Consider the following 24,730-nt stretch of genomic DNA (forward strand, 5'->3'; position numbering starts at 1 on the left):
ATTCCCAAATTCGAAGCCTAACTAAGACTTTTCGGAGGTTTTAGTTTTTCAAACGCAAAATTTATAATTTTTATGATGTTAAAGTAAATATTTGCGAATCTTGTATGTAAATCTTGTATCTATGATTGACCTACTGTATATGTTTAACAATTTTAATGCCCAAACTTGTTAATTATACAACCTAATTTGTAATTGTAATTAATTTGTTGAAATTCGAATAATTTAGAATTTGATTTTCATAATTAATTAGAAATTTAATTAGGAACCTATGATTAAAAACCACCATAAAATTTGTTAAAATTGAAATTTTTTAAAATGTTATGACCTAGATTTGAAATCCATGAAAATAAATATAATCGGAAATTAATTTGAAGAATAAATTTTCGATTTTTCGCCCAAATTTATGAAATTAATATGATTTATTTATTTGTCAAATAAATTTAAATAATAAATGTTTTAATTTTTATGAAATCCGTTCACGAATCTTGCACGCACAAAGAAATGGACGCTAAGTGTTACCCTTAAGGGGTGTTGTATAGTGCGGGCATACGACGACAAGCAAGGGAGCTCGTTGCCCATGCGGTATGATGCAACGAGAAAGGCCGTGGCACATGCGCGCAAGGCAGCAGCCCTGCTATGCGTTGTGTGCTATGTGCACGTTGGCGGAGAGGCGAGAAGCAAGGCAGCGAGCACACATGGCCGCGCGCGGGCGGCAAGAGCTGGCTCGACCACGGAGCGCTGCCGAGCCTAGCGAGGGATGCCTCGCCACACTAGAGGAAAATACATGATAAGTTGCCCCTTAAAAGTTGCTCTTATTTGACAAGTGCATCTTTTGACAAAAAAAATGTTAAAAAAAATCAAAAATTAAATCATTTCCCTGCTGGTTCGTGGGAAGCGCAGCTCTTAGACCTAAGTTGCTCCCTCCTTCTTCTCTGATCCCTCCTTCCTCGCTGCTCCCTTTGCTCCCTCCTTCCTCGCTGCTCCCCTAAACCCAAACAACTTCACCGGCGACGCCTCTGGTTAACTTCACTGGCGACGCCTCTGGTCAACTTCACCGATCTCCTCTCCTCTCTTCTCTTCAGCGCCGCCGCGTTGTGACCACCGCTCCCACACCGCCTATTGCTGTTACGCCTGACGGAACTACTGATAATCCCGCTCCTCCTTCCCCTATTGACTCCAAAATTTAGCAACTTACTCAGGTAATTGTTCATCTTTCTATTGTTGGGCTTTCAATTGATTGATTGATTTATTTAGCATTTTTTTTTTCTGTGGTGCAAATGATTTCTTTCAATTGCAATGGAATCAGTTATCTAAGTGGTCCAATAATTCGAAATGGACAGAGGGGTAATTCAATTGCAATGGTGTTTAAAATCTTGAAGTTAATAATTTTATTTTTGAAAAATTAGGATGCATTGGCGGTTCAGGGTCAATTGGTGTTGTTGGAGGAAAGAACAGCCGCACTAATACACCCAGCAACAGGATTAGAACTATTCAAACTGAGATTACTTAACTTAAAAAGCAGATTAAGCCTGTTGCTGGCTGTTACTCCTGATGGCACTCCTGCTAATCGTGCTCCTCCTTCCCCTATTGACTCCAAAATTTAGTAGCTTACTCAGGTAATTGTTAATATTTCTATTTTGGGGCTTTCACTTGATTGATTAATTTGTTTATTATTATTTTTTTGGTGCAAATGATTTCTTTCAATTACAATGGATCGTTTTCAATTCAGAATATCAAGACTGGATCGTTTTCATCACTCCAATTCTCCAAGTACGGAGTATATTTGAACACTACCTGTTCCCAGTTCCCAATTCCCAATTCCCAAGTCTTCGCAAGTCATCGCTGAAGGAAATAATGCCCTTGGTCCAAGTATGCATTTAATGTTAAGTCTAATAAATGCGGTTCAGTATTAATTAAACAAGTTAATAATTCGGTGAGATCAAGTGAGCTGAATGCCTAGCTAGAGGCTGCTTCAGTTCAAGTGAAATTAATGATATTAATCCAAACCTTACTCTTGACTGAACCCGTAGGGTCACACAAATAGTACGTAAACGGATCAAGTATTTAATGGCATTAAATACTCCATCTTTGGATATTCGGAATCGACGGATCTTGGTTTCAGTGGGAGCTGGGATCGTCAAAGGCAAGAAATGAATACTCCGGAAACGATGATATTGCCGGAAACGAAAATATGGATCGTATCGGAAATATAAATATTGTCCAAGTCGTAGATGTTGCCGGAAACGGAAACATGGTACGTATCGGAAAATATTATCTGAAATGGAAATATTGCCGGAGTCGGAAATATTGCCGGGAAATATTGTCAGAACCGGAAATATTATCGGAATCGGAAAATAATTCCGGAAACAAAAATATTAAATATTTGTTCGAAACGGAAATTAATTCCGGAATCGGAAATGTTAAATATTGTTCGTATCGGAAATGAATTCCGGAATCGCGAATTTAATCGGAAGCGTATTGGCATCGGACGAGACTTGCTAGACGAAGGCCCAGCACGAAGCCAGGCCCTCGCCCAGCATGCCATACGCATCAACACACACGCCAAAGCCTCTCCAGGCCCAGCGCAAGGCCAGGCCCAGCAAGGCATGGCGCGCGCGCGGAACACAGTGGGCTGCGAGCAATGGGCTGCGAGCCGTGCAGTGCGCGTGGGTCGCGAGGCTTGCACGGGTTGTGCGGTGCTCGTGCTCTTGCTCGTGTGCGGTTGTGTGCGATACGAATCCTAAAGCTGCTAGAATTCGTTCTATGATTAAATCCTAATCCTAGTAGATAGAATTAATTTAATAGAGTTCTAATAGGATTCTAATTAAACTAATTGGTATTCTAATAGGATTATACATCCTTTCCCATGACCCTATAAATATGTGCCTAGGTTCACAAATTTATACACAAGTTTAAAAGTATTCAAAACTAGGATTTTTAAGCAGAAAAATCAGTCATAATACTTGCCCTATTTAGCCGAAAATAATAGTACCTTAAGGGCGATTCTAGTTGGTCAATCTTAAGGCGGATCCGGACGTGCTGTGGACTATCTACGGAGGGACGACACTTGGAGTCCTAAAGACTTGTTCTTGTTCGGTTCGGCGCAGTTAGGGAGGGCACGCTACAAAGTGTATGCATCTAAATTATGTTATATGATTATGTGCAATTAATATGTATCCTGGCATCAAGGTTTTTCCACATGATTTATGTTGTTCATATGTATCATAACCTAACAGTGGTATCACGAGCCTATTATTATTTGAATAATCTATAAATTGCTTAACATGGTTAAATTTTACAAATTTTCAAAGAATTAAAAAGGGGTGATTAATTTTCGTAATTATTAATTAATTGCAAATTGCGTTTATTTAATTATATGTACGCAGTTTTTCGGCAGTTTCTTCGTTACTCAACGAAATCGAGTGATTTTTGTGTCAATTCTGCATGTAAAAGGCATTCTAAAATTTTGACAAAAATAATAATTTTCGGCCGAACCCAGAATTCCCAAATTCGAAGCATAACTATGACTTTTCGGAGGTTTTAGTTTTTCGAACGCAAAAGTTTGTAAATCTAAGATGTTAAATTGAATATTTGCAATTCTTGTTGATAAATCTTGAATTTTTGATTGACCTACTGTATATATTTAACAAATTTGAATGCCTAGACTTGTTAATTATACAAGCTAATTTGTAATTATGATTAATTTGTTAAAATTCGAATAATTTAGAATGGATTTGATTTTCATAATTAATTAATGATTTAATTAGGTACCCATGATTAAAAACCACCATAAAAATTGTTAATTTATGATAAATTTTTAATTTTTATGACCCAGATTTGAATCCATGTTAATCGGAAATTAATTGATTCATAAATTTTCGATTTTTCGCCATAAAATTATGAAATTAATATGATTTATTAATTTGTCATTAATTTGGAATTAAAAGTTTTAAATTTTTATGAAAATCGCCCATAAAACTTGCACGCACAAAGCAATGGACGCTACGTGTTACCCTTAAGGGGTGTTGTATAGTGCGGGCACGCGACGACGAGCAAGGGAGCTCGTCGCCCGTGTGGTACAATGCAGCGAGCAAGGGCCATGGCACACGAGCACAAGGCAGCACGATGTCCTTGTGTCGAGTGTCGTATGCAGCATGGGCGAGGGCAATGGGCAAGCACATGCGACGAGCAAGATGCATATGGGCAGCGATGAGCTGCGCCACGACGCACCAGGCCCGCCGAGAGCTAGGCAGCCACGACACAGCTCAAGGCTGCGCGCAGCGTAGCCATCATGGCCGCGTGTGTGCGTGGCATATGGCTGTGTGTGCGGTGTGGCTATGTAAGCCGTGTGCCACGATCAATGGCTGGGGCATGGGGCCTCGTAGCTCGATGGGGCTTGGGCGCAAGCCCAAGTGCCTCGGCTTGCGACAATTGATACGTTTTTATTTTAATTTTGGATTTTCAGTTCGGAAATAATTTTAATTAATTTTAAAATTAATAATTTATTATGTTTTCTCGGAATTTAATTTTGAATATTATAATTATTATAAATTTTAATTTATACTAATTATTTTACTAAAATTAAAATCTTGAATTAATTTAAATTCATTTAATTCAACTGAAAATAAATTAAGTGGATTCAACTATAAATTTATATGACCTTTAAATTTTAATTAAATTTGTATGTTTCCGGTTAGACTAGAAATACATTTTTATGTTTAAAATTAGTAAACCATATGAATTTATTGGTTTAAGTAGGAGCATTTTAGTCATGAACTCTTGATTAGGTCTACAAATCCTTTAAGGTTAAAATACTTGATTAGAATTAATAAGGACTGAATAATTGGTAGATTATTGGTGCCCTTGATTAATTGCTGCAAATATTTATGTGATGCATAACGTGTTTTACTAACCAGCTATGTGGGCCATTCATGATAATGAATGGGTGAATGGTATGTATTGTTTTGCAGGTTATAAAGTGACTAGTATAGCCCAAATAGGATAGAAAATATGGTCTGGGTACCATTAATTTGAATGTAATTGGTCTAATGCACCAATGTTTGTTTTTCAATTCAAATATGGTCTGCGTACCATCAAATAGTTGTAATTACTTTAATTATAGCTTATCCTATTTAAATAAAATGACGCCTCCCATGGTGAAATTCAAGACGGACTTTCCAATCCATTTTCAAGACGGACTTTGAAGTTGAAGCTTCAAGATGAAGTCGGGCCATACTAGATCACATTTATCTTATGCATGCTTTAAGTTATTTATTGCTTTAAATATGTCTTAATTATGCATGAGATTGTGCCTTGATTATGTTGCATGATTAAGGATTTTAGTTCACTTAAAATCTAACCAACATAGTAAGAGCCTTAAGTTCCAAAATTTAAAAATTGAGTTAAAAGGTGCCATGCCAAAATAACACTTACTTGGATAACCTTTACATCAATCTAGTAATAGTTTTATGCTCAGCGAGGTGTTACTTATTGACCCTAAAGGGGTAAGGTACACAAATAATTGTGAGTACATGTTAGTTTTGGTGAAACTCAACGATATAAGTAAGGAAGAGTAGTTTCTAGACTATTAGCAAAAGGCTTTTGCTTACCTAAAAGATTTTAGAATTGAGTCTAAATACATAATGTGCTTAATTCTTCAATGGTTTTAGGGTCTTGGAATCATTTTATTCACACCTGCCGGAACACATAAACTTGAATAAAATGCTTAATGAACATTAAATTATGCATACATGCTAGAATTTAAGTTTATTAAGAGAAACTGTGAATGATTATTTATTTGTTTATTCTTTTTCATTGTAGTTTTAACTATGGCAAACAACAATTCATTCAACATCCGATCAATTCTCGAAAAGGAGAAGTTGAACGGGAAAAACTTCCTTGACTGACAAAGGAACTTTCAAATAGTTCTTATGCAAGAAGAAAAGGAGTATGTCCTGGAAGAGGCGATGCCTGAAGCCGCGGGCGACGGGGTCACTCAGGCAGCCCTCAATCGTTGGATTGATGCCAACAAGGATGTGAAATGTCTAATGCTTGCAACCATGAGTGCAGATCTACAGAAAACGTTCATCAACTTAGATGCTTTCACGATCATCAGTGAGTTAAAGAACATGTTCCAAGATATGGCTCAAGTCGAAAGATTCGAGACTCATAGGCAAATTCTTGAGACCAAGCTTAAGAAAGGCGAGCCCGTAAGTCCACATGTTCTCAAAATGATTGGACTCATTGAGAATATGAGTCGGCTGGATCAGCAATTTTCTCAAGAAATGGCTATAGACACCATCCTCCATTCTCTTCATAGCGGGTATGATCAGTTCAAGCTGAACTACAGTATGAATAGTCTGGACAAAACGCTCACTAAGTTTCACGGTATGTTGAAGACCGCTGAAAAGACGCTCAAAAGTGATACCAGGAGGCACCAAATCTGAAAAGAAGAAGGTGAGCCAACCCACTTCTGAATCTGAATGCTTCTACTGCAAGAAGAAGGGGCATTGGAAGAGAGATTGCTTGAAGCTTAAGGAAGATCAGAAGAACGGAACAATCGTTCCATCTTCAGGTATTTTCGTTATAGACTGTATACTTGCTAATTCAAATTCTTGGGTATTAGATACAGGTTGTGGCTCACACTTATGTTCCAATCCACAGGGACTAAGAAGAAGTAGAAAGTTAAGCAAGGGAGAAGTCGACCTACGAGTGGGAAATGGAGAACGGATTCCTGCATTAGCTGTAAGAACTTATTATTTGTCGTTGCCCTCTGGGCTAGTTTTGGAACTGGAAGAGTGTTTCCATGTTCCAAGTCTTACTAAAAACATCATTTCTGTTTCTTGCTTAGATGCTAAGGGATTTTCCTTTTTAATAAAAGACAATAGTTGTTCGTTTTATTTTAAAGAGGTGTTTTATGGATCTGCTAGATTAGTCATTGGACTTTATTTATTAGATCACGACAAACAACTTTATAACATAATTACCAAAAAGGCCAAAAAGGATGATTTAGATCTCACTTATCTGTGGCATTGTCGATTGGGCCATATTAACTTGAAACGCATAGAATGACTTCAAAAGGAAGAAATTCTAGAACCATTTGACTTAGAGGATTATGGTAAGTGTGAATCATGTTTACTTGGCAAAATGACAAAGCAACCTTTCTCTAAAGTTGGAGAAAGAGCAACTGAACTATTGGGTTTAATCCATACAGATGTATGTGGACCAATGAGTACAAATGCTACAGGTGGTTTCAGCTACTATATCACTTTCACTGATGACTTCAGTAGATATGGTTATGTCTGCCTAATGAAGCATAAGTCTGAATCCTTTGACAAATTCAAGGAATTTCCGACTGAAGTAGAGAATCAATTAGGCAAGAAGATTAAGGCACTGCGGTCTGATAGAGGCGGTGAATATCTGAGCTATGAATTTGATGACCATCTGAAAGAATGTGGAATTCTATCAGAATTGACTCCTCCTGGAACACCACAATTGAACGGTGTGTCGGAACGGAGGAACAGAACCTTGCTAGACATGGTTAGATCAATGATGGTTGAGGCCGAACTTCCAATAGAATTTTGGGAACATGCACTAAATACAGCTGCACTCACTATAAATAGAGTTCCGTCTAAAGCTGTTGAAAAGACTCCATGTGAGTTATGGTTTGGAAAGCCTCCAAATTTGTCTTTTCTTAAGATTTGGGGATGTGAAGTATACGTCAAACGATTAATTTCAGATAAACTTCACCCAAAATCTGACAAATGTATCCTTGTGGGCTATCCAAAGGAAACAAAGGGGTATTACTTCTACAATACATCTGAGAACAAGGTGTTTGTTGCTCGAGATGGTATCTTTTTGGAAAAGGATCACATTTCCAAAATGACAAGTGGGAGAAAAGTAGACCTCGAAGAAATTCGAGTCGAACAACAACATCTAGAGAATGCTCAAGATGACATTCAGGATGAAACTCAGAGATCTTTAGAAGTATCTGGTGAGAATCAAGGACCATCTAGAGATGTAACCCCGCGTTGATCGCAGAGATATAGATCTCAACCGGAAAGGTACTTAGGTATTTTGACGAACGAGAGCTATGACGTTCTATTACATAAAAGTGATGAACGTGCGACTTACAAACAAGCTATGACGAGCCCTAGCTCCAAGAAATGGCAAGAAGCCATGCAATCTGAACTAGACTCCATGTCTGAAAACCAAGTATGGGATTTGGTCGATTTGCCAGATGGCTACCAAGCCATTGGAAGGAAATGGGTTTTCAAACTGAAAAAGGACAAGGATGGAAAACTTGAAGTTTTCAAAGCTAGATTGGTTGCAAAAGGTTACAGGCAAGTCCACGGTGTGGATTACGATGAAACCTTTTCACCAGTTGCAATGCTAATGTCTATTCGAATAATGTTAGCAATCGCTGCATATTACGATTACGAAATATGGCAGATGGATGTCAAAACCGCTTTCTTAAACGGCATTTTAACAGAAACTGTGTTTATGACACAGCCTGAGGGTTTTGAGGATCCAAAGAATGCTAAAAAGGTATGCAAGCTGAAGAAATCAATCTACGGATTGAAACAAGCATCAAGGAGCTAGAATATACGTTTTGATGAAGCAGTCAGTGACTTTGGTTTCATCAAGAACGCAGACGAATCTTATGTATACAAGAAGGTCAGTGGGAGAAAAATTTCTTTTCTAGTATTATATGTCGACGACATATTACTTATCGGAAATGACATTCCTATGTTGAACTCTGTCAAGATTTGGCTTGGGAAATGTTTTTCGATGAAGGATCTAGGAGAAGCACATTACATATTGGGCATCCAGATCTACAGAGATAGATCTAAAAAGATGATTGGACTTAGTCAGAGTACTTATATCAATAAGGTGATTGAAAGATTCAAGATGGCAGACTCCAAGCGAGGCTACCTACCCATGTCTCATGGAATGACTCTAAACAAGACTCAGTGCCCAAAAACACTTGATGAGCGTAGACGAATGAATGGGATTCCATATGCATTATTGATTGGTTAAATAATGTTTGCTATGATATGTACACGCCCGGATGTTGCGTATGCACTCAGTGCTACGAGCAGATACCAGTCAGACCCAGGAGAGGCACATTGGATTGCTCCCAAGAACATTCTGAAGTACTTGAAAAGGCACAAAGATGACTTCCTGGTCTATGGTGGAGATGATGAATTAATTGTTAAAGGCTATACGGACGCAAGTTTCCAAACTGACAAAGATGATTTCAGATCACAGTCTGGGTTTGTCTTCTGCCTCAACGGAGGACCAGTAAGCTGGAAAAGTGCTAAGCAAAGCACCATTGGAGATTCTACAACTGAAGCGGAGTACATTGCTGCACATGAAGCAGCAAAGGAAGCTATATGGCTAAGGAAGTTCATAGGTGAACTTGGTGTAGTCCCCTCCATAAAGGACCAATAGCCCTATATTGTGATAATAACGGAGCTATTGCACAGGGAAAGGAGCCTAGACACCACCAAAGAGTCAAGCATGTACTTCATAGATTTCACCTTCTACGAGAGTTCGTTGAAAGAAAAGAAGTCGAGATAAGAAAAATTGGAACTGATAACAACATCTCAGATCCATTGACTAAACCTCTGTCGCAGGCGAAGCACAACTCGCACATTGCAGCTATGGGAATCAAGCATATTGGAGAATGGCTTTGATGTCCTAGTTTGTTGTTTTAAAGTTTTAGAGTTTAATACTTTGTAAAACATTATTGGTTAATCATTCACAATAAATGAATAGAATTCATTTTTCCATTTAATTTGTGGTTTATTCACTACAAGAAAAACTGTTTTGGGCAACGGAAAATGTCGTCGCCCAAACATAGAAATTCGTCACCTTTAGTTTGGGGCTACGATTTTATCCTGCTCAAAGGTCGTTGTAACAGGGTCGAGGCCCTTGCTATATTTGGGCGTCGAAGTCATAATTCGTTGCACATAAAGAACTTTGGGCGTCGCTTAAATATCGTTGCCCAAAGTTTATATTGGGCATCGACACGTATATTTGTCGTCTATAGTGTGAAGAAATGTGCGACAAGGTTTTGAGTCGTTGCCCTATGTTGGTGACCTTTGTGCAACGACTTACATTTTCGTTGCCCATAAGTCGATATCTTTGGGCAACAAATTATCTTTTTCGTTGCCTATAATTTGTCACTTGGTGCGACGACTGTTTGGATTCCGTCGCCCAAATGAGTCATTAATTTTTTAAATGTACTTTTGTGCAACACTATCTTTGTTGCCCATCGTATTATGGGCAACGAAACTTGTTGTTGCCCATAAGTTTAAATCACGCGCCAAATTAATAATGTTTATATGCTAAACATATTTTTCGCCCATGCATATTATAAGCTACATACTCCGGCATATGATTTCTTCCCTGTTCATATATGTGTTAAACGATTAATGAAAAAAAGATGGACATAAAAAACAATTTTGAATAACAAGTACATATTTATCCAAATACAATAAAATAAATAAAAATATAAATTCATACATGTGACTCTATCATCGTATGCATAGCTGTAATCATCTAAACTAAAAGTTTGGAAATAACTAAATTCTTAACACTAGTTGTAGTCTAAGGAGTTCATATACGACAAACTCGAATGCTCAATCATACTTCAAAGAGCTCTCCCCGACCCAAATTAGGACGATATTCTTGACCCATTGTTCCTGATAAGATAAAACGCCAAATTAGGTACTTGTGTGATTAAAAAAATGATAACCAATCTAATTTTTAGCATATAATTCAAATTCACGATTCAAATATATCTAGATGGTATATATGCACACAAATTTCTGTTTATTTCTCTAATACAATACACAAATTTCTAAGATCTTTACCCAAAGTCAACTGCCATTCTTCTGAGGACTTTACCCAAACATTCAGACATACATATCAAAATTAATGTCAGTATCTTCAATGAAACCATTACAGTCAGTGCAGTGTTACAAGGGAGGCCCTACAGAGAGCGCTAAATGAGATGAAAAAGGTAGTACAGAGGCCTACAACAGCCTGATGCAGTGCAGCAGAGGCCTGATGTAGTGCAGCAGTGGCACGTAGCTGACAGACAGCAGCAACATTGGCATCAGACTGCAGGCGCTGCACATGCGCTTCTAGGAGGCGTTGCACATGCGCTTGTAGGAGGCGGTGCAGGAGGCGAGGAAGATACAAGCGGTTATGCACTGCAGCAGAAGGCACAACAGCCTGCTGGTGCAGGTGCACAGCTCATGTCTTCAGCAACATCAAGAAGTTGACGACAGATCAGATGGAAACAATAATATGGTTATGCATGGTACATGTGATGTGCCCAGTGCCGAGGAGGATTGAACTGAAGCTATTACAGATGCTAAGCATTTAATTTACATAGCATGGTGGTCAGTTTAAACTGATATTACCTTAACAAGGGATACATTAAGTTGTGTCGCGATGATAAATGAACAGTGTTGAACAAAGTTGAGACTGACTAATACATTAAGTTCAATGGTAACATTACTGAACAAAGAATGTTGAATCAGTTTTGTTCTTTCAACTGATCTTTTTGTTATGTTTCATTTTATAGATACTAGCTTACAACAATGCATGTTTACAAGGTCTGAAGCTTCGACTAACACTCACTAAAAGATCTCAATTCATGTCATTAAACCATGAGACAGCAGTTCAACATAGTTCAGGTTAAATCTAAAACAAGTTAAGAGCAGATTCTAATGCTGCAACAGAAGATGAGATGCTAATGGAATAGTCAGTCTCGGTACAAGTTTCATGTCAACCAACAGAATTCAGAATTCAGAACAGTCTAACAATAATTCACTCTCGCAGATTCTTGGTCCTAGTTTATTCTTTGCACAGAGATAGCTTTTCATATTCTATTCCATTACAAATTAAAAGAGATAGGATAGAATAACAACACTTGGATTTTCTTGCGTGTGCTAAACTCTTCCTCCCATTATAAGAAAAATGCATCGCAAATAATTTACCAACAACCATTTCAAGCAAAATACATCCTTACAAACCACAATAAAGCTAGGCTCTTTTCAAAGGAGTTGGTCTACATGTGTACAAGGCGAAATGGGTATGTGTTGTACTAAACTTTTTGGCATTCTGAGAAAAGAGAACATTTCCTACAAAGCCTTATTAAACCTTGAAAAACATCCTGTATACAATATCTATGCAAGGTAAATGGTAAATAGTAATCACAGCCTTCAGTTCAAGTATGCCTATAACTCATGATAGTTGTATGTCTGTAACTACCCTACTTTCAACAAAGGCATAACTAGCGGCTTATTATATGAATAGGGAAGGAGTAAAAACCTATGTAGCAGGAACACACTCAAAAGTGTTTTAATCTACTGGAGAGATTAAGGAAACTTATGGCTGGAGAGATTAAGGAAGAAGTGGAAAGCAGGAACACAATCAAAAGTGTTTTCAATCTGCTTAAGAACTTCCATTGTGTTTTGTTTCACATCTGTAATTATAATAATTTGATAAGAAGAGGTGAGGCATACAGTCAAAAAGAGCAGATCACATCAATGGAACAAGGTAATGCAAACCAAAAATCAAGACCAATCCAGATGACTTTCATACTTCGTCACACAATTCTGGACTAAAGTCCCAGCAGTAGCAACTTCAATTATGTCATAGGCCGGCTCATAGCCTCAGGTTGAATCCCACATAAAGTGAATTATCCCAGCAGTAGTTTCATCATTAAAATGCAATTTAAAATGATCAAAATGAAAATAGGAAAAATAAAGTCTTGGAGGCATAAGCGCTTTTTCTAGTCAATGGTCTAAACGACAAAGAATGCTAAAAAAAATTACCTCATGTCCTCGAACATTTTCAGCATATCTTCTCTCAGTTTCTGTTCACGTTCAATAGCTTCCTTGTTCATTCTAGAAAATTCTGCTTTAAGCTCCTCATTCGATGCTTTGAACTCCTCATTAGATGTTTTAAGCTCTTCATTAGATGCTTTAAGCTGCTCATTTGATACTCTCAACTCCTCATTTGATGCAGTAAGTGTGTCAACTTGGGTAGAGAGCTCCACTCGTTCATTGTTCTCTCCATTTCTACCTTATCAAACCAAAGTGCATCCACTTTTAAAAAATTGCCTGAAAAACAAAATCAAAATAGGAATAAGATTGTTGCATTGGAGGTAAAGAAGATAGCGCAAACTATTTAAATGTGGGCATGATAACGAATTGAATCCACAAGTAATCCTAAACTCCTATAGTTTGAAATATATCCAACTATTGATTCATTAACATTGAACCAAATAACAATTCACAGGTGAAGAAAATAGAAGTTTGCAGTTATTGGCATCCTCATAAGATAACTCATTGAAAACGTTGTTGTAACAAAAACTACAATGAAGTTGCTAATAGACTAGAAGAAATCAGTGAGCGTCTTCAAACTCCATAGTGGCCGCTTTGTTTTGACAACCTGGTGTAAAAGAAAGCTTTGGTAAGTAGCTGCAAACTCAAATTTATATTACCAAACATTAATACCAGCATGGAACTACAATTAATGCCCTCTCTGTATCTTTTTTTTCTCTATAGTCTCCAGTCACTTTCTCTTGCCCATTAATTGCAACAAGACCATGTTGTTTGCCACAAATAGAGTCATTTCTTCTTTCAAGTTGATATGTATAATGTGCTTTCATATTTGGAAGAACCAATTTGGCTCAAGCTTAGATTTGGGCATAATGTCCTTTACAGATAACCAATTTAATACAAGTCTGTATAATATACACCAAATCCTACATCTTAGAGAATTTCAATTATCGGATACGAGTAGGTCGATAATGTAACTTACTGAAACAGTTGGTAACCTTCCATTTTCTGATTCCCCTTTTATTTCAGATATCATCTCTGCAGTGCATACAATTTAATTCACGGAAGAAATCAGAATGTAGCCATGTAGGTATGCAGATAAGACTATTGAAATAGAAAGGGCAACGGAGATTGCAAGAATGTGCTTTCTCATACTCAAAGAAAAATTTCTAACTGCAAACTAACCTTACAAGATGCTAAACAAAACTTATGTGTCAAAACATAGAACAGTTGCAGCAACTTTACAATGATCAAGCACTTCACCAACAAAAATAATAACCCTTCAACTGTAGCATTGATACAGCGACTAGATATTACAGAGCAAACATGCTTGACTGCATAAGGTTGTCAAGCATGAGAGAAAACAGAAGGAAAAGTATACAGATATGCGGAAGAACAACCAAAGAAGAAAGAGCAGTGTCACAAGATACGCAGTTTGAATTAACCAGACCACAACCATCAAAGTTTACATATCCATAATAACCATAGTACTCATATCGAATTTGCTTTAGAGAAGCCACATTTATAGGAAATAACTTACAACTAAAACTCACATACTTTAATTACCTCATCTGTATCCTCCTCTAATACTAAATCAAGATAAACAAAGAGAAGCACAAACACAAGCAAACATCACAAAATAAGTAGGAAATCAAACGATTTAAATATCAGTACAAACAAGTGTATTAGTGTATATACATACAAAGTTGTAGAAAATTACAGCAATACATCAATTGAATAGAACGCCAACAATCATCATCATCATGATCACTAGCCTTAGTTACAGTTACCAACAATGTATCTTCTTCAAATTATCAGAAACATCATCACCACCTCCACCAACAACAACTACGACAACAACAACACATATTATATCGTGTTAAAAAAGAATTAAGGCAAGCTCTTAGCTGTAGCAGCAGAGAAATAGTTCCAGAGATAACGACTGCTTGACATATCCATAATCGTCCAGAAACCCGATCTAATTTCCGACATTACCTTACCCTTCAATTAAAACAAAATAAATTTCCAAATTAGTTCTAATAATCAATTATAATAACATAAAATCGAATTCATGCCCTAAAATCGGATTAAAAGAAGAAAATTGAGAAATTGCAGGAAGACGGAGTAGAATCAGTAGTTTTAGGAGAATCGGGATGAAGATTGAGGTCGGCGTCTGGGAAGATTTGAGATTCTTGAGCACGAAGAATCCGGCTAGAGTACATGACAGAAAAATAACAAATTGAATTAATTTAGGGCTTTAGTGCTCAATTTCTCCTTAAATTCACCAAAAATAATGAATTTTAATTCTTAATAATTAACCTGGTGATTTCCGTGAAGAAGAAGCGCCGGAGAATGAAGTTTTAACACTCAGATTCACCTCAGGAAGAGAAAGATGGGAAAGGAAAGGGAGGAGTTATGCAGTTCTTTAACTTCTGTTTAGGCGTTTGGAAGTTTGGAGTAGGTGGTGGAGTAGTGGGAAAATAAGAGGCGGGATTTTTTTTCCGCCTTTTTTTGGGTAAGGGCGACAAAAACTAAATTTTTGGATGGGCTAATTTACAATGGACAATGACATGAAGAGAAGTTGTTGCACAAACATGGTCAAGGACAACAAAATAAAATTTCGTGGCCCAAAACAAAATTTTGGGCAACGAATTTCAACATTGTCCCCCATAAAATATTTTGGGCTACCGAAAATGTTCATGTCGCCCAAAATCAGATCTTTGGGCAACGGAACTATACGTTGTCGCCTTTTGTTCTATTTTGAGCTACAAACATAATTTCCGTCGCTCATACTTTACTAGCTCGTCGCCCAAGCCTGTTTTTCTTGTAGTGATTAAATGATGAGTCCCTTCAATTTGACGAAATATTCAAGATATATAGACTGTCAGGACCAGTCCTGTGACTAAGAAATGTCTATCAAGTGAACTTGAATGTCAAAAGTTGAAAATGGTCCCTGGTCGGAGTTTTCTATAAAGATGGACGCATAGAAAACATTAGAAGACTAGAATGCAAGATGACTAGTAGTTCTATTTCTTGAACTATGTGGACATGGCAATGTCGTAATCATTTGCATAGATACTTACTTTGGGAAGACTAGTATCAGACAGACCTATGAAACTTTACTGTAAGAGATGAAAATCTGTCATAAGTAAATTTCATTAAAATTATTAGACATTAATCCTCAATACCTGAGTGATTTGAGATTACTTGTTTGAGAACTGGTTACTTTGACGTTGTCAACCGTCGCACCGTAAAAGGAGGCTATAAAGGCAACGCTCAGGTAATCACCTATCAATCGAAGTCTAATCTCAAGATCGCAAGATTAGGATTGTCCTCCCATAAATCGGGATGAGATGCTGAAAAGTTGTACAAGGCCACTCGGAGAGCTATAGACTGTAAAATGCATGGCCGTGCTCAGATGAATCATAGGATATCATTATCTGTTTTATTTGATCAGTTGAACTCTGAAACCGAGAAACACCTCTGGACATAATAAGGATGACAACTCTTACCTTATGTTCAAGAGCAAGCATCGAGCGACAAAGGAATTAGGAAATGCACACTTGTCCCTAAGGACAAGTGGGAGACTGAAGGAAATAATGCCATTGGTCCAAGTATGCATTTAATGTTAAGTCTAATAAATGCGGTTCAGTATTAATTAAACAAGTTAATAATTCAGTGAGATCAAGTGAGCTGAATGCCTAGCTAGAGGTCGCTTCAGTTCAAGTGGAATTAATGATATTAATCCACTGCTTACTCTTGACTGAACCCGTAGGGTCACACAAATAGTACGTAAAAGGATCAAGAATTTAATGGCATTAAATACTCCATTTATGGATATTCGAAATCAACGGATCTTGGTTTCAGTGGGAGCTGAGATCGTCAAAGGCAAGAAATGAATACTGCGGAAATGATGATATTGCCGGGAACGGAAATATGGATCGTATCGGAAATATAAATATTTTCCAAGTCGTAGATGTTGCCGGAAACGGAAACATGGTACGTATCAGAAAATATTATCGGAAATGGATATATTGCCGGAATCGGAAATATTGTCGGAAACAGAAATATTGTCAGAACCGGAAATATTATCGAAATCGGAAAATAATTCCGGAAACGAAAATGTTAAATATTGTTCGTATATTATCTAACATAATGAAGGCTTGTCTCATCATGCACAACATGATAGTTGAGGATGAACGAGACATGTATATATATCCGAGCTGATGTGTTAAGAAGGTACTATGAACAAGACCTTCCGAGCTCCAGCGCAACGGTGAACCTTTCGAGCTCCAAGTTGGTCGTCCCGTCAACATTAACGATTACGTGGGGAGAAGAATAGCAATGCGTAACCGTCAAACTCACCAGTCTCTGAAAGATGATTTAATCGAACATAATTGGCAAAAATATGGACCCAATAATCATTAACCTCTTGTGTCGAGTGAAGATTTGTCATTGTGATGCTTGTGTTTTTTTAACATTGAATTTGGTTTAATGATGTGTGAAACGTACTTTAATTTGGCTTTATGATTTTTAAGTCTATCACGGAATATGATTTGGTTGTTGTAATATTCAAGTTATCCAAAATACATTATGCTATTTAAGTTATGTCCACTAGTAGAGAAATCATCATTTGCAACTCATCAATTGCAACTCATGCTAGTTATAAGCGTTGTAATAGGGGTATGGTCAACGCGGGTCAAATATTAAATGACCTTGTTGCAGCATTTTAGTCCACCGTGAGTTGCGAAAAATACATTTTTTTTTGAAAAAATATTGGGTACGAAAAGGAATTTGGACCACTAGATAGAAAGGCAAGAAAGGCGAGTCAAAGTGTTTGTTCCTTCGAAGAGTTAGATGCATTAAGATCTTCCTTGACCCAATTTGAGGCCACATTTGAAGAAAGATTGCAAGAACGGGTGGCACAAGAAGTCCAAAAACATGTTAAGACCATGATGGAACAAATGAGTGGTCTACACATACCTAACTTAGGCACGCCTAACTTAGGCACGCCTAACTTAGGCACGCCTAACTTAGGCACGCCTAACTTAGGCACACCTAAGTATCACACCAACGTGACAAATTCATCACTACCATTCCGTGAAATAAAGGTAAATAATGTTGTTTTTGTAATTAGTACATGTAAAATAAATGTATTTATATAACTTTTGCATGCCTAAGTTAGGCGTGCCTAAGTATCACACCAACGTGACAAATTCATCACTACCATTCCGTGAAATAAAGGTAAATAATGTTGTTTTTGTAATAAGTACATGTAAAAAAATGTATTTATATAACTTTTGTTACTTGATCATTGAAGGAAATGCTTGCCGTCCGTCTTGCCGTAATTGATGAGTACAATGGGAATTTGGTGGTTGTGGCAAATGTTCACGTGGAACCTTGGCCTAATGACTTGGTTCACCACACAAAAATGATGGAAACCCATTACAAGGTCGGTATTGATAAACCATATAGCGAGTTCGGCGAGATAGACCTTCCCGTTCCCACGCTAGATGGTCTTACCAAATTGGGGGAAACTGAGGGCAGTTATTTGCAATGGCCCAAAGAGTTGGTGTTGTTCGACAACGAGGTAATGTCCTTTATCATTATACATAAAACGGGTCCTTAATTTCTTTATTGCAAAGGTGGGAGCGAAAATGCCTCAATTTTGCCTAAATATGTTATTGTTCTAAATCTCTACATCTCCTCTCATTCGTTTAAATTATTTAATGATAATTTTTATTTATGGAAAGGAATCGAATGAATATACATATATCTATGTTATTGTTTTGGTATATCTATGCAAAGTTGGGAGCGAAAATGCCTCAATTTGCCTAAATATGTCCTTTAACGACCCAACGAGCCTAAAACGTGCATAACTTGATTGGAATGAGTCTTAGAAAGTTTAAACAAAGCATATAAAACATGTCATTAGTTTAAAATGAGTCCTTAGGTTCATTAGTGCAAAGTTGGAGCGAAAATGCCTCAATTAGGCCTAAATATGTCATATAACGACCCAACGAGCCTTAAACGTGAATAACAAGATTGGAATGAGTCTTAGAAAGTTTAAACAATGCATATAAAACTTGTCATTAGTTTAAAATGAGTCCTTAGGTTCTTTAGTGCAAAGTTGGGAGCGAAAATGCCTCAATTTGCCTAAATATGTCCTTTAACGACCCAATGAGCCTAAAACGTGCATAAGTTGATTGGAATGAATATTAGAAAGTTTAAACAAAGCATATAAAATATGTCATTAGTTTAAAATGAGTCCTTAGGTTCATTAGTGCAAAGTTGGGAGCGAAAATGCCTCAATTAGGCCTAAATATGTCCTATAACGACCCAACGAGCCTTAAACGTGCATAACAATATTGGAATGAGTCTTAGAAAGTTTAAACAATGCATATAAAACTTGTCATTAGTTTAAAATGAGTCCTTAGGTTCTTTAGTGCAAAGTTGGGAGCGAAAATGCCTCAATTTGCCTAAATATGTCCTTTAACGACCCAATGAGCCTAAAACGTGCATAAGTTGATTGGAATGAATATTAGAAAGTTTAAACAAAGCATATAAAATATGTCATTAGTTTAAAATGAGTCCTTAGGTTCATTAGTGCAAAGTTGGGAGCGAAAATGCCTCAATTAGGCCTAAATATGTCCTATAACGACCCAACGAGCCTTAAACGTGCATAACAATATTGGAATGAGTCTTAGAAAGTTTAAACAATGCATATAAAACTTGTCATTAGTTTAAAATGAGTCCTTAGGTTCTTTAGTGCAAAGTTGGGAGCGAAAATGCCTCAATTTGCCTAAATATGTCCTTTAACGACCCAATGAGCCTAAAACGTGCATAAGTTGATTGGAATGAATATTAGAAAGTTTAAACAAAGCATATAAAACATGTCATTAGTTTAAAATGAGTCCTTAGGTTCATTAGTGCAAAGTTGGGAGCGAAAATGCCTCAATTTGCCTAAATATGTCCTATAACGACCCAACAAGCCTAGAACGTGCATAACTTGATTCGAATGAGTCTTAGAAAGTTTAAACAAAGCATATAAAACATGTCATTAGTTTAAAATGAGTCCTTAGGTTCATTAGTGCAAAGTTGGGAGCGAAAATGCCTCAATTTGGGATAAATATGTCCTATAACGACCCAACAAGCCTAAAACGTGCATAACTTTATTGGAATGAGTCTTAGAAAGTTTAAACAAAACATATAAAACATGTCATTAGTTTAAAATGAGTCCTTAGTTTCATTAGTGCAAAGTTGGGAGCGAAAATGCCTCAATTTGGCCTAAATATGTTCTATAACGTCCCAACGAGCCTTAAACGTGCATAAGAAGATTGGAATGAGTCTTAGAAAGTTTAAACAATGCATATAAAACTTGTAATTAGATTAAAATGAATCATTAAGTACATTAGTTCAAGAATGGGATCGAAAAGGTCTCATTTTAGCCTAAATATGTCCATAACGACCCAACAAGACTAAAATGTGCATAACCATATTGGAATGAATCTTAGAAAGTTTAAATAAAGCATATAAAACATGTTATTAGTTTAAAATGATTCATTAGGTTCATTAGTTTTAAAATGGGAGCGAAAATGTCTTAGAAACTAAGAAATGTCACTAAACCATTTAAGTTACTGATTTTCAATGTTCCTAGTTATATTGTTGAATGCATTAGTGCAATTTTCTCTTTTCTTTTTGCATAGAGTTTTATTGTTTTAAAGGAAATTGTGACGCCGCCGCCAAAGAAGAAGGCTAAACCGCACCATGGTAAAGGAAGTGAGAAAGGGAGCACCAAAAGTAGTTGTGTCCTTAAAAAGGGATCTGGATCAAAAAACAAAGATACATCAAAAAGTGATAACCCCAGTGGTAGTAAAGTTGATGTCCTTAGGGTGGAGTGTGAACTACTATCTTACATGATGTCCAACATGCCTAAATTTTCATCAGCATTATCACTTCCTGCTTCAATTTTTTCGTACAAAAAGGACACACTGACTTCTGTCAAATCTCGTGATATCTCTGAGTTTCTCACGAAGGATTTCGCCAGTATTAAAGTACTTCAAGTTTATATGATGTATGTTATTCTGCCTATGCTATCTCATTTGATTCTACCTACATGGCGATTTATAAAATCTTTGTTATCCTTTGATCTTATGGTTAATGACCCTATGTTTGCATATGTAGGTACTTGTATCATGAATACATATGCCCCTTAAAGTTGTCTCATATTAACTTTTTGTGTCCCGATGCAATTTCTTGTGCCACAATGAAGAAGAATCGTTTAAGCGTTATTGACTATATAAAAGATGCTTTCTTAAATGAAAGGAAAAAGGATGTGCAGTCAAAATTCTTGTTGGCTCCCTACCATGAAGGGTATCTTATATAACTTGCTAACTTTTATATATGTTATTTATTTTTTAATATTATTAGAACTCTTGTTTTCATGCAACTAATCATATAATTGGGTACTTTATAATAGGAATCATTGGGTTCTTATCGTCCTTGATCTTGTCCTTGGCCTAGCATACGTGTTTGATTCGGCCACTCCTCCCCCTCCCGGGACACGGAAGTTAGAAGGGTTCAATTGTATACAAATGTAAGTTGAATGTACAAACCCATTTGCAACTCATTATATTATATATATATCAATAAAACACATGCTATATTTAATTTCTTTATTGAAAGTAATATGATTAGATTTTTGATAGAGAATTAAAGTGTTATAATTATTGTTTATGTAGGGCATATAGAATTTATTGGACTAATCTTGAAAATGACAAAAGGAATATTAAGTCACAAAAGTTACGATTCATACAGATGAAGGTACTAATTAAAGTTTATACTCCTTAAATCTCTTAATTTGAAAATATTTGCTTTAATTTGACACATATATACGTGCTTCATTTGTGTAAATAGTGTGCTCAACAAGTTGATGCAGTGGATAGTGGTTATTATGTGATGAAATACATGCATGATGTTGTCACAGTATACAATGAATACAAGGATAATTTGTCTGAGGTACGTGAACTTATTTAATTAGGTATAAGATTCAATTTTCTCTTAAATTAGTTTTCGAGTAATTAATACCAAGTTTTTCTTTTTTGAAGGGTTATGTACAAAGAGAAATGCCATATTCTGATGAGGAGTTAGAAGAAACTCGAGAACAATGGGCAAAGTATTTTAAGGACAACTATTTGATGGATGCCGGCGAATGAGTTTGTTGTGATCTAGTAATGTTATGTTTTATGTTTTTGTTATGTGTTGGATATGACGTTGGATGCTACTTGGAGCATATATGTGGTTGTTGAAACATATATGTGGTTGTTGGAACATATATGTGGTTGTTGGAACATATATGTATGTTATGTCTTTTATACAGGTCTATAAATTCCCGTTTTGTCCGGGTTTCGCAAATTACAAGGGAAACTATGGCAATTTTTTTGCAACCTATTAATAATGTTTTTATTATAATTTTTTGTCAAAATAATAGGAGTGTCCAAGGATAATATATAAATCTGCATCTGAAAGGAGCTATTATATTTATTTTTTTAAAAAAATAAAAAACATTATTTGCAGCGCGTGTGATAGCACTAAGCTGCAAAATGATAACTAAATGCAGCGCGTATTACTCAAAAAGGCGCTGTAACTACTTTTTATTTACAACTTAGACGGGTCAATCTGAGCTGCAACTAATACACTATTTACAACCTATACATGTAACCGCGTTGTAATTAACCTATTATTTGCAGCGTGTACGATCGCTGCAAAAAATATTATGGTATTTGCATCTATCATAATTGCAGCGTGCGAAAACGCTGCAAAAACCTGTTTTACGCGCGCTGCAAATGTGATTTTTTCTACTAGTGGTCCCTTTGTATTTTTTACATTAATTATATATTTACATGAATAAAAAATTTAAGTAAATATAAATTAAAAAAATATAATTTTAAAGAAAATAAAAATATATAAAAAATAATTAACTTACAATTATTTACCTTAAGTGTTTTAAATCATTAAGCTATTAATTTAAATAGACATAAAATAAATATAAAATAGATGGAGTATGTGGGAGATAGAAATTGTAGTGGGTTAAAGTGAATAGTAAAATTAAGATTGGTGAGTGGTTTTTTTTAGTACATTGGTGGAATGTGTTTTACAAAAAAAAAAAATTATTTGTGAGAAAAATGACATGGAAAGTAAGAAAATGATAGAGAAAGAGTGGTGAGTGTGGTTTTTTCATAAATTGGTGATAGTGCTCTTAATGAGCATTCTCTCCTTGTAGGTTTCAGTAGAGCTGTCAAAAATTGACCCGACCTGAAAACCCGACCTGAACCGACCGAATCCGTAACCGACCATGACCCGAAATTACGGTAAAACAGGTAACCCGAAACCCGACCTGTACCCGACCCGAAAAAACCGATAACCGATTTTAACCCGATGTTGTAACACCCGAACCCGAACCCGACACCCGACCCGAAAATGACCGATAACCGATCTGACCCGACCGAACAATGACCCGAACCCGATTCGATACCCGATCCGATGTCAACCCGAAACCGATTGTAACTCGATAAAACCTGCTATTGACCTGACCTGTGACAACCCGCTACCCGATTTACCCGAGTTATTAATGACACGACCAAATATTAATTTCATTGATAAATTTATTTTAATATTTATTGCTAGATATTGAAAAATTTAACTCTAAAATAAATTAAACAAAATTTTTTAGAATATAAAATAATTAAAATGCATAGGTTAATGATCAGACCCGAGTTTGACCCGTCCCTGAGAGTGACCCGACCTGAATTCTATTTGATCTGATTATTATCCGATCCAAACTAAAATCCGAACCCGAAAATAACTGTGTTGCAAACCGACTTAAACCCGACTCGATAAGACCCGAACCCGAAATTATCTGCTACAAACCGACTTAAACCCGACCCGATAAGAACCAAACCCGAAATCAAACCTGACCGAAATGTGACCCGACCCGAACCCGACCTGAACCCGGGATAGGAAAAAACCCGATATGACCCGACCTCAAATCGACCCGACCGAACCTGAACTCAACCCGAATGGAATATTGACCCGACACGACCCGACCTGATCATGACCCGAGACCCGAGATAACCCGACCCAAACCCGACCCGATGACCTGTTTTAACAGCTCTAGGTTTCAGGTGATCATAGAAAATATTTAACCTACCTACTAGCTACTCCGAGTAGCTTTCAGGCGATCATAGAACGACAGCTGTCGTAACACATTATTTAAAAGGATTTCAAATTTCTATCGAAAAAGAGAAAAGTGACTAAGAAACAAAATGGATATTCTTTTGTGATGTAATTGTTGATGTTACTCACTGACGTAAAGGCTTGGGTGTTTTTAAAACTTTTTTCTACCTACAGTTCAAAATAACTTAGGTTTTTAATTGTTTAACTTTCTTTTGTTACTAATTTTAATAACTCTACACTTAATGTGTATAATGTGTTTGTTTTTATAGGTCATTTCTCTTTAGTAGGGCTAGTTGATGGAAAATGTCAGTGTATTTCTGTCAAATATTGTGTAATCTCATATCATTCTCATTAATCACACACGTATATATAGTACAACTCAGTTATCTAAACCCTAGGTACACATTAGGTAACATACCATAGTTAGGACTCTACAGAATATTCACAGAATAATATCTAATATCTTAACATATCTTAACATCCCCCCTCAAGGTGGAGCATGTAGATCTCGAATGCCCATCTTGTTCAAAAAAAACTCAAATTGCGCCTTCCCCAACGCTTTGGTGAAGATATCTGCTAACTGAACCTTCGTCGACACGTACGACGGACTGATGATCCCTTCCTTGATTGCA

General features: G+C 36.5%; 2 protein-coding genes and 1 long non-coding RNA gene across 4 annotated transcripts; 2 read left to right on the forward strand and 1 right to left on the reverse strand.

Moving 5' to 3' along the window:
• Positions 1 to 10,449: 10,449 nt before the first annotated feature.
• LOC130466857 (uncharacterized) lies at positions 10,450 to 15,355 on the reverse strand. Of its 2 annotated transcripts, none has more exons than XR_008927002.1 (4): positions 15,183 to 15,355; positions 13,846 to 15,074; positions 12,855 to 13,142; positions 10,450 to 10,709 (listed from the first exon to the last, which is right to left on the reverse strand). It is a non-coding gene; the product is annotated as an uncharacterized lncRNA (long non-coding RNA). The 2 variants fall into 2 exon arrangements; XR_008927003.1 differs by having other exon boundaries at positions 12,855 to 13,473.
• Positions 15,356 to 17,983: 2,628 nt separating this feature from the next.
• Positions 17,984 to 18,949, forward strand: LOC130466858 (uncharacterized). Its single transcript, XM_056835423.1, has 2 exons — positions 17,984 to 18,107; positions 18,184 to 18,949. The coding sequence occupies exons 1-2, from the start codon at positions 18,015 to 18,017 to the stop codon at positions 18,490 to 18,492; spliced, it is 402 nt and encodes a 133-aa protein (XP_056691401.1). The 5' UTR covers positions 17,984 to 18,014; the 3' UTR covers positions 18,493 to 18,949.
• A 1,627-nt stretch (positions 18,950 to 20,576) lies between these two features.
• On the forward strand, positions 20,577 to 22,277 carry LOC130466859 (uncharacterized). The gene is made up of 6 exons (XM_056835424.1): positions 20,577 to 20,937; positions 21,048 to 21,236; positions 21,343 to 21,459; positions 21,605 to 21,686; positions 21,780 to 21,881; positions 21,971 to 22,277. Exons 1-6 carry the CDS (start codon positions 20,780 to 20,782, stop codon positions 22,076 to 22,078), a joined length of 756 nt encoding a protein of 251 aa, XP_056691402.1. The 5' UTR covers positions 20,577 to 20,779; the 3' UTR covers positions 22,079 to 22,277.
• The last annotated feature ends 2,453 nt before the right edge of the window (positions 22,278 to 24,730 follow it).

Source organism: Spinacia oleracea, chromosome 2, assembly GCF_020520425.1.
Source record: "Spinacia oleracea cultivar Varoflay chromosome 2, BTI_SOV_V1, whole genome shotgun sequence".
Classification (NCBI taxonomy): Eukaryota; Viridiplantae; Streptophyta; class Magnoliopsida; order Caryophyllales; family Amaranthaceae; genus Spinacia; species Spinacia oleracea.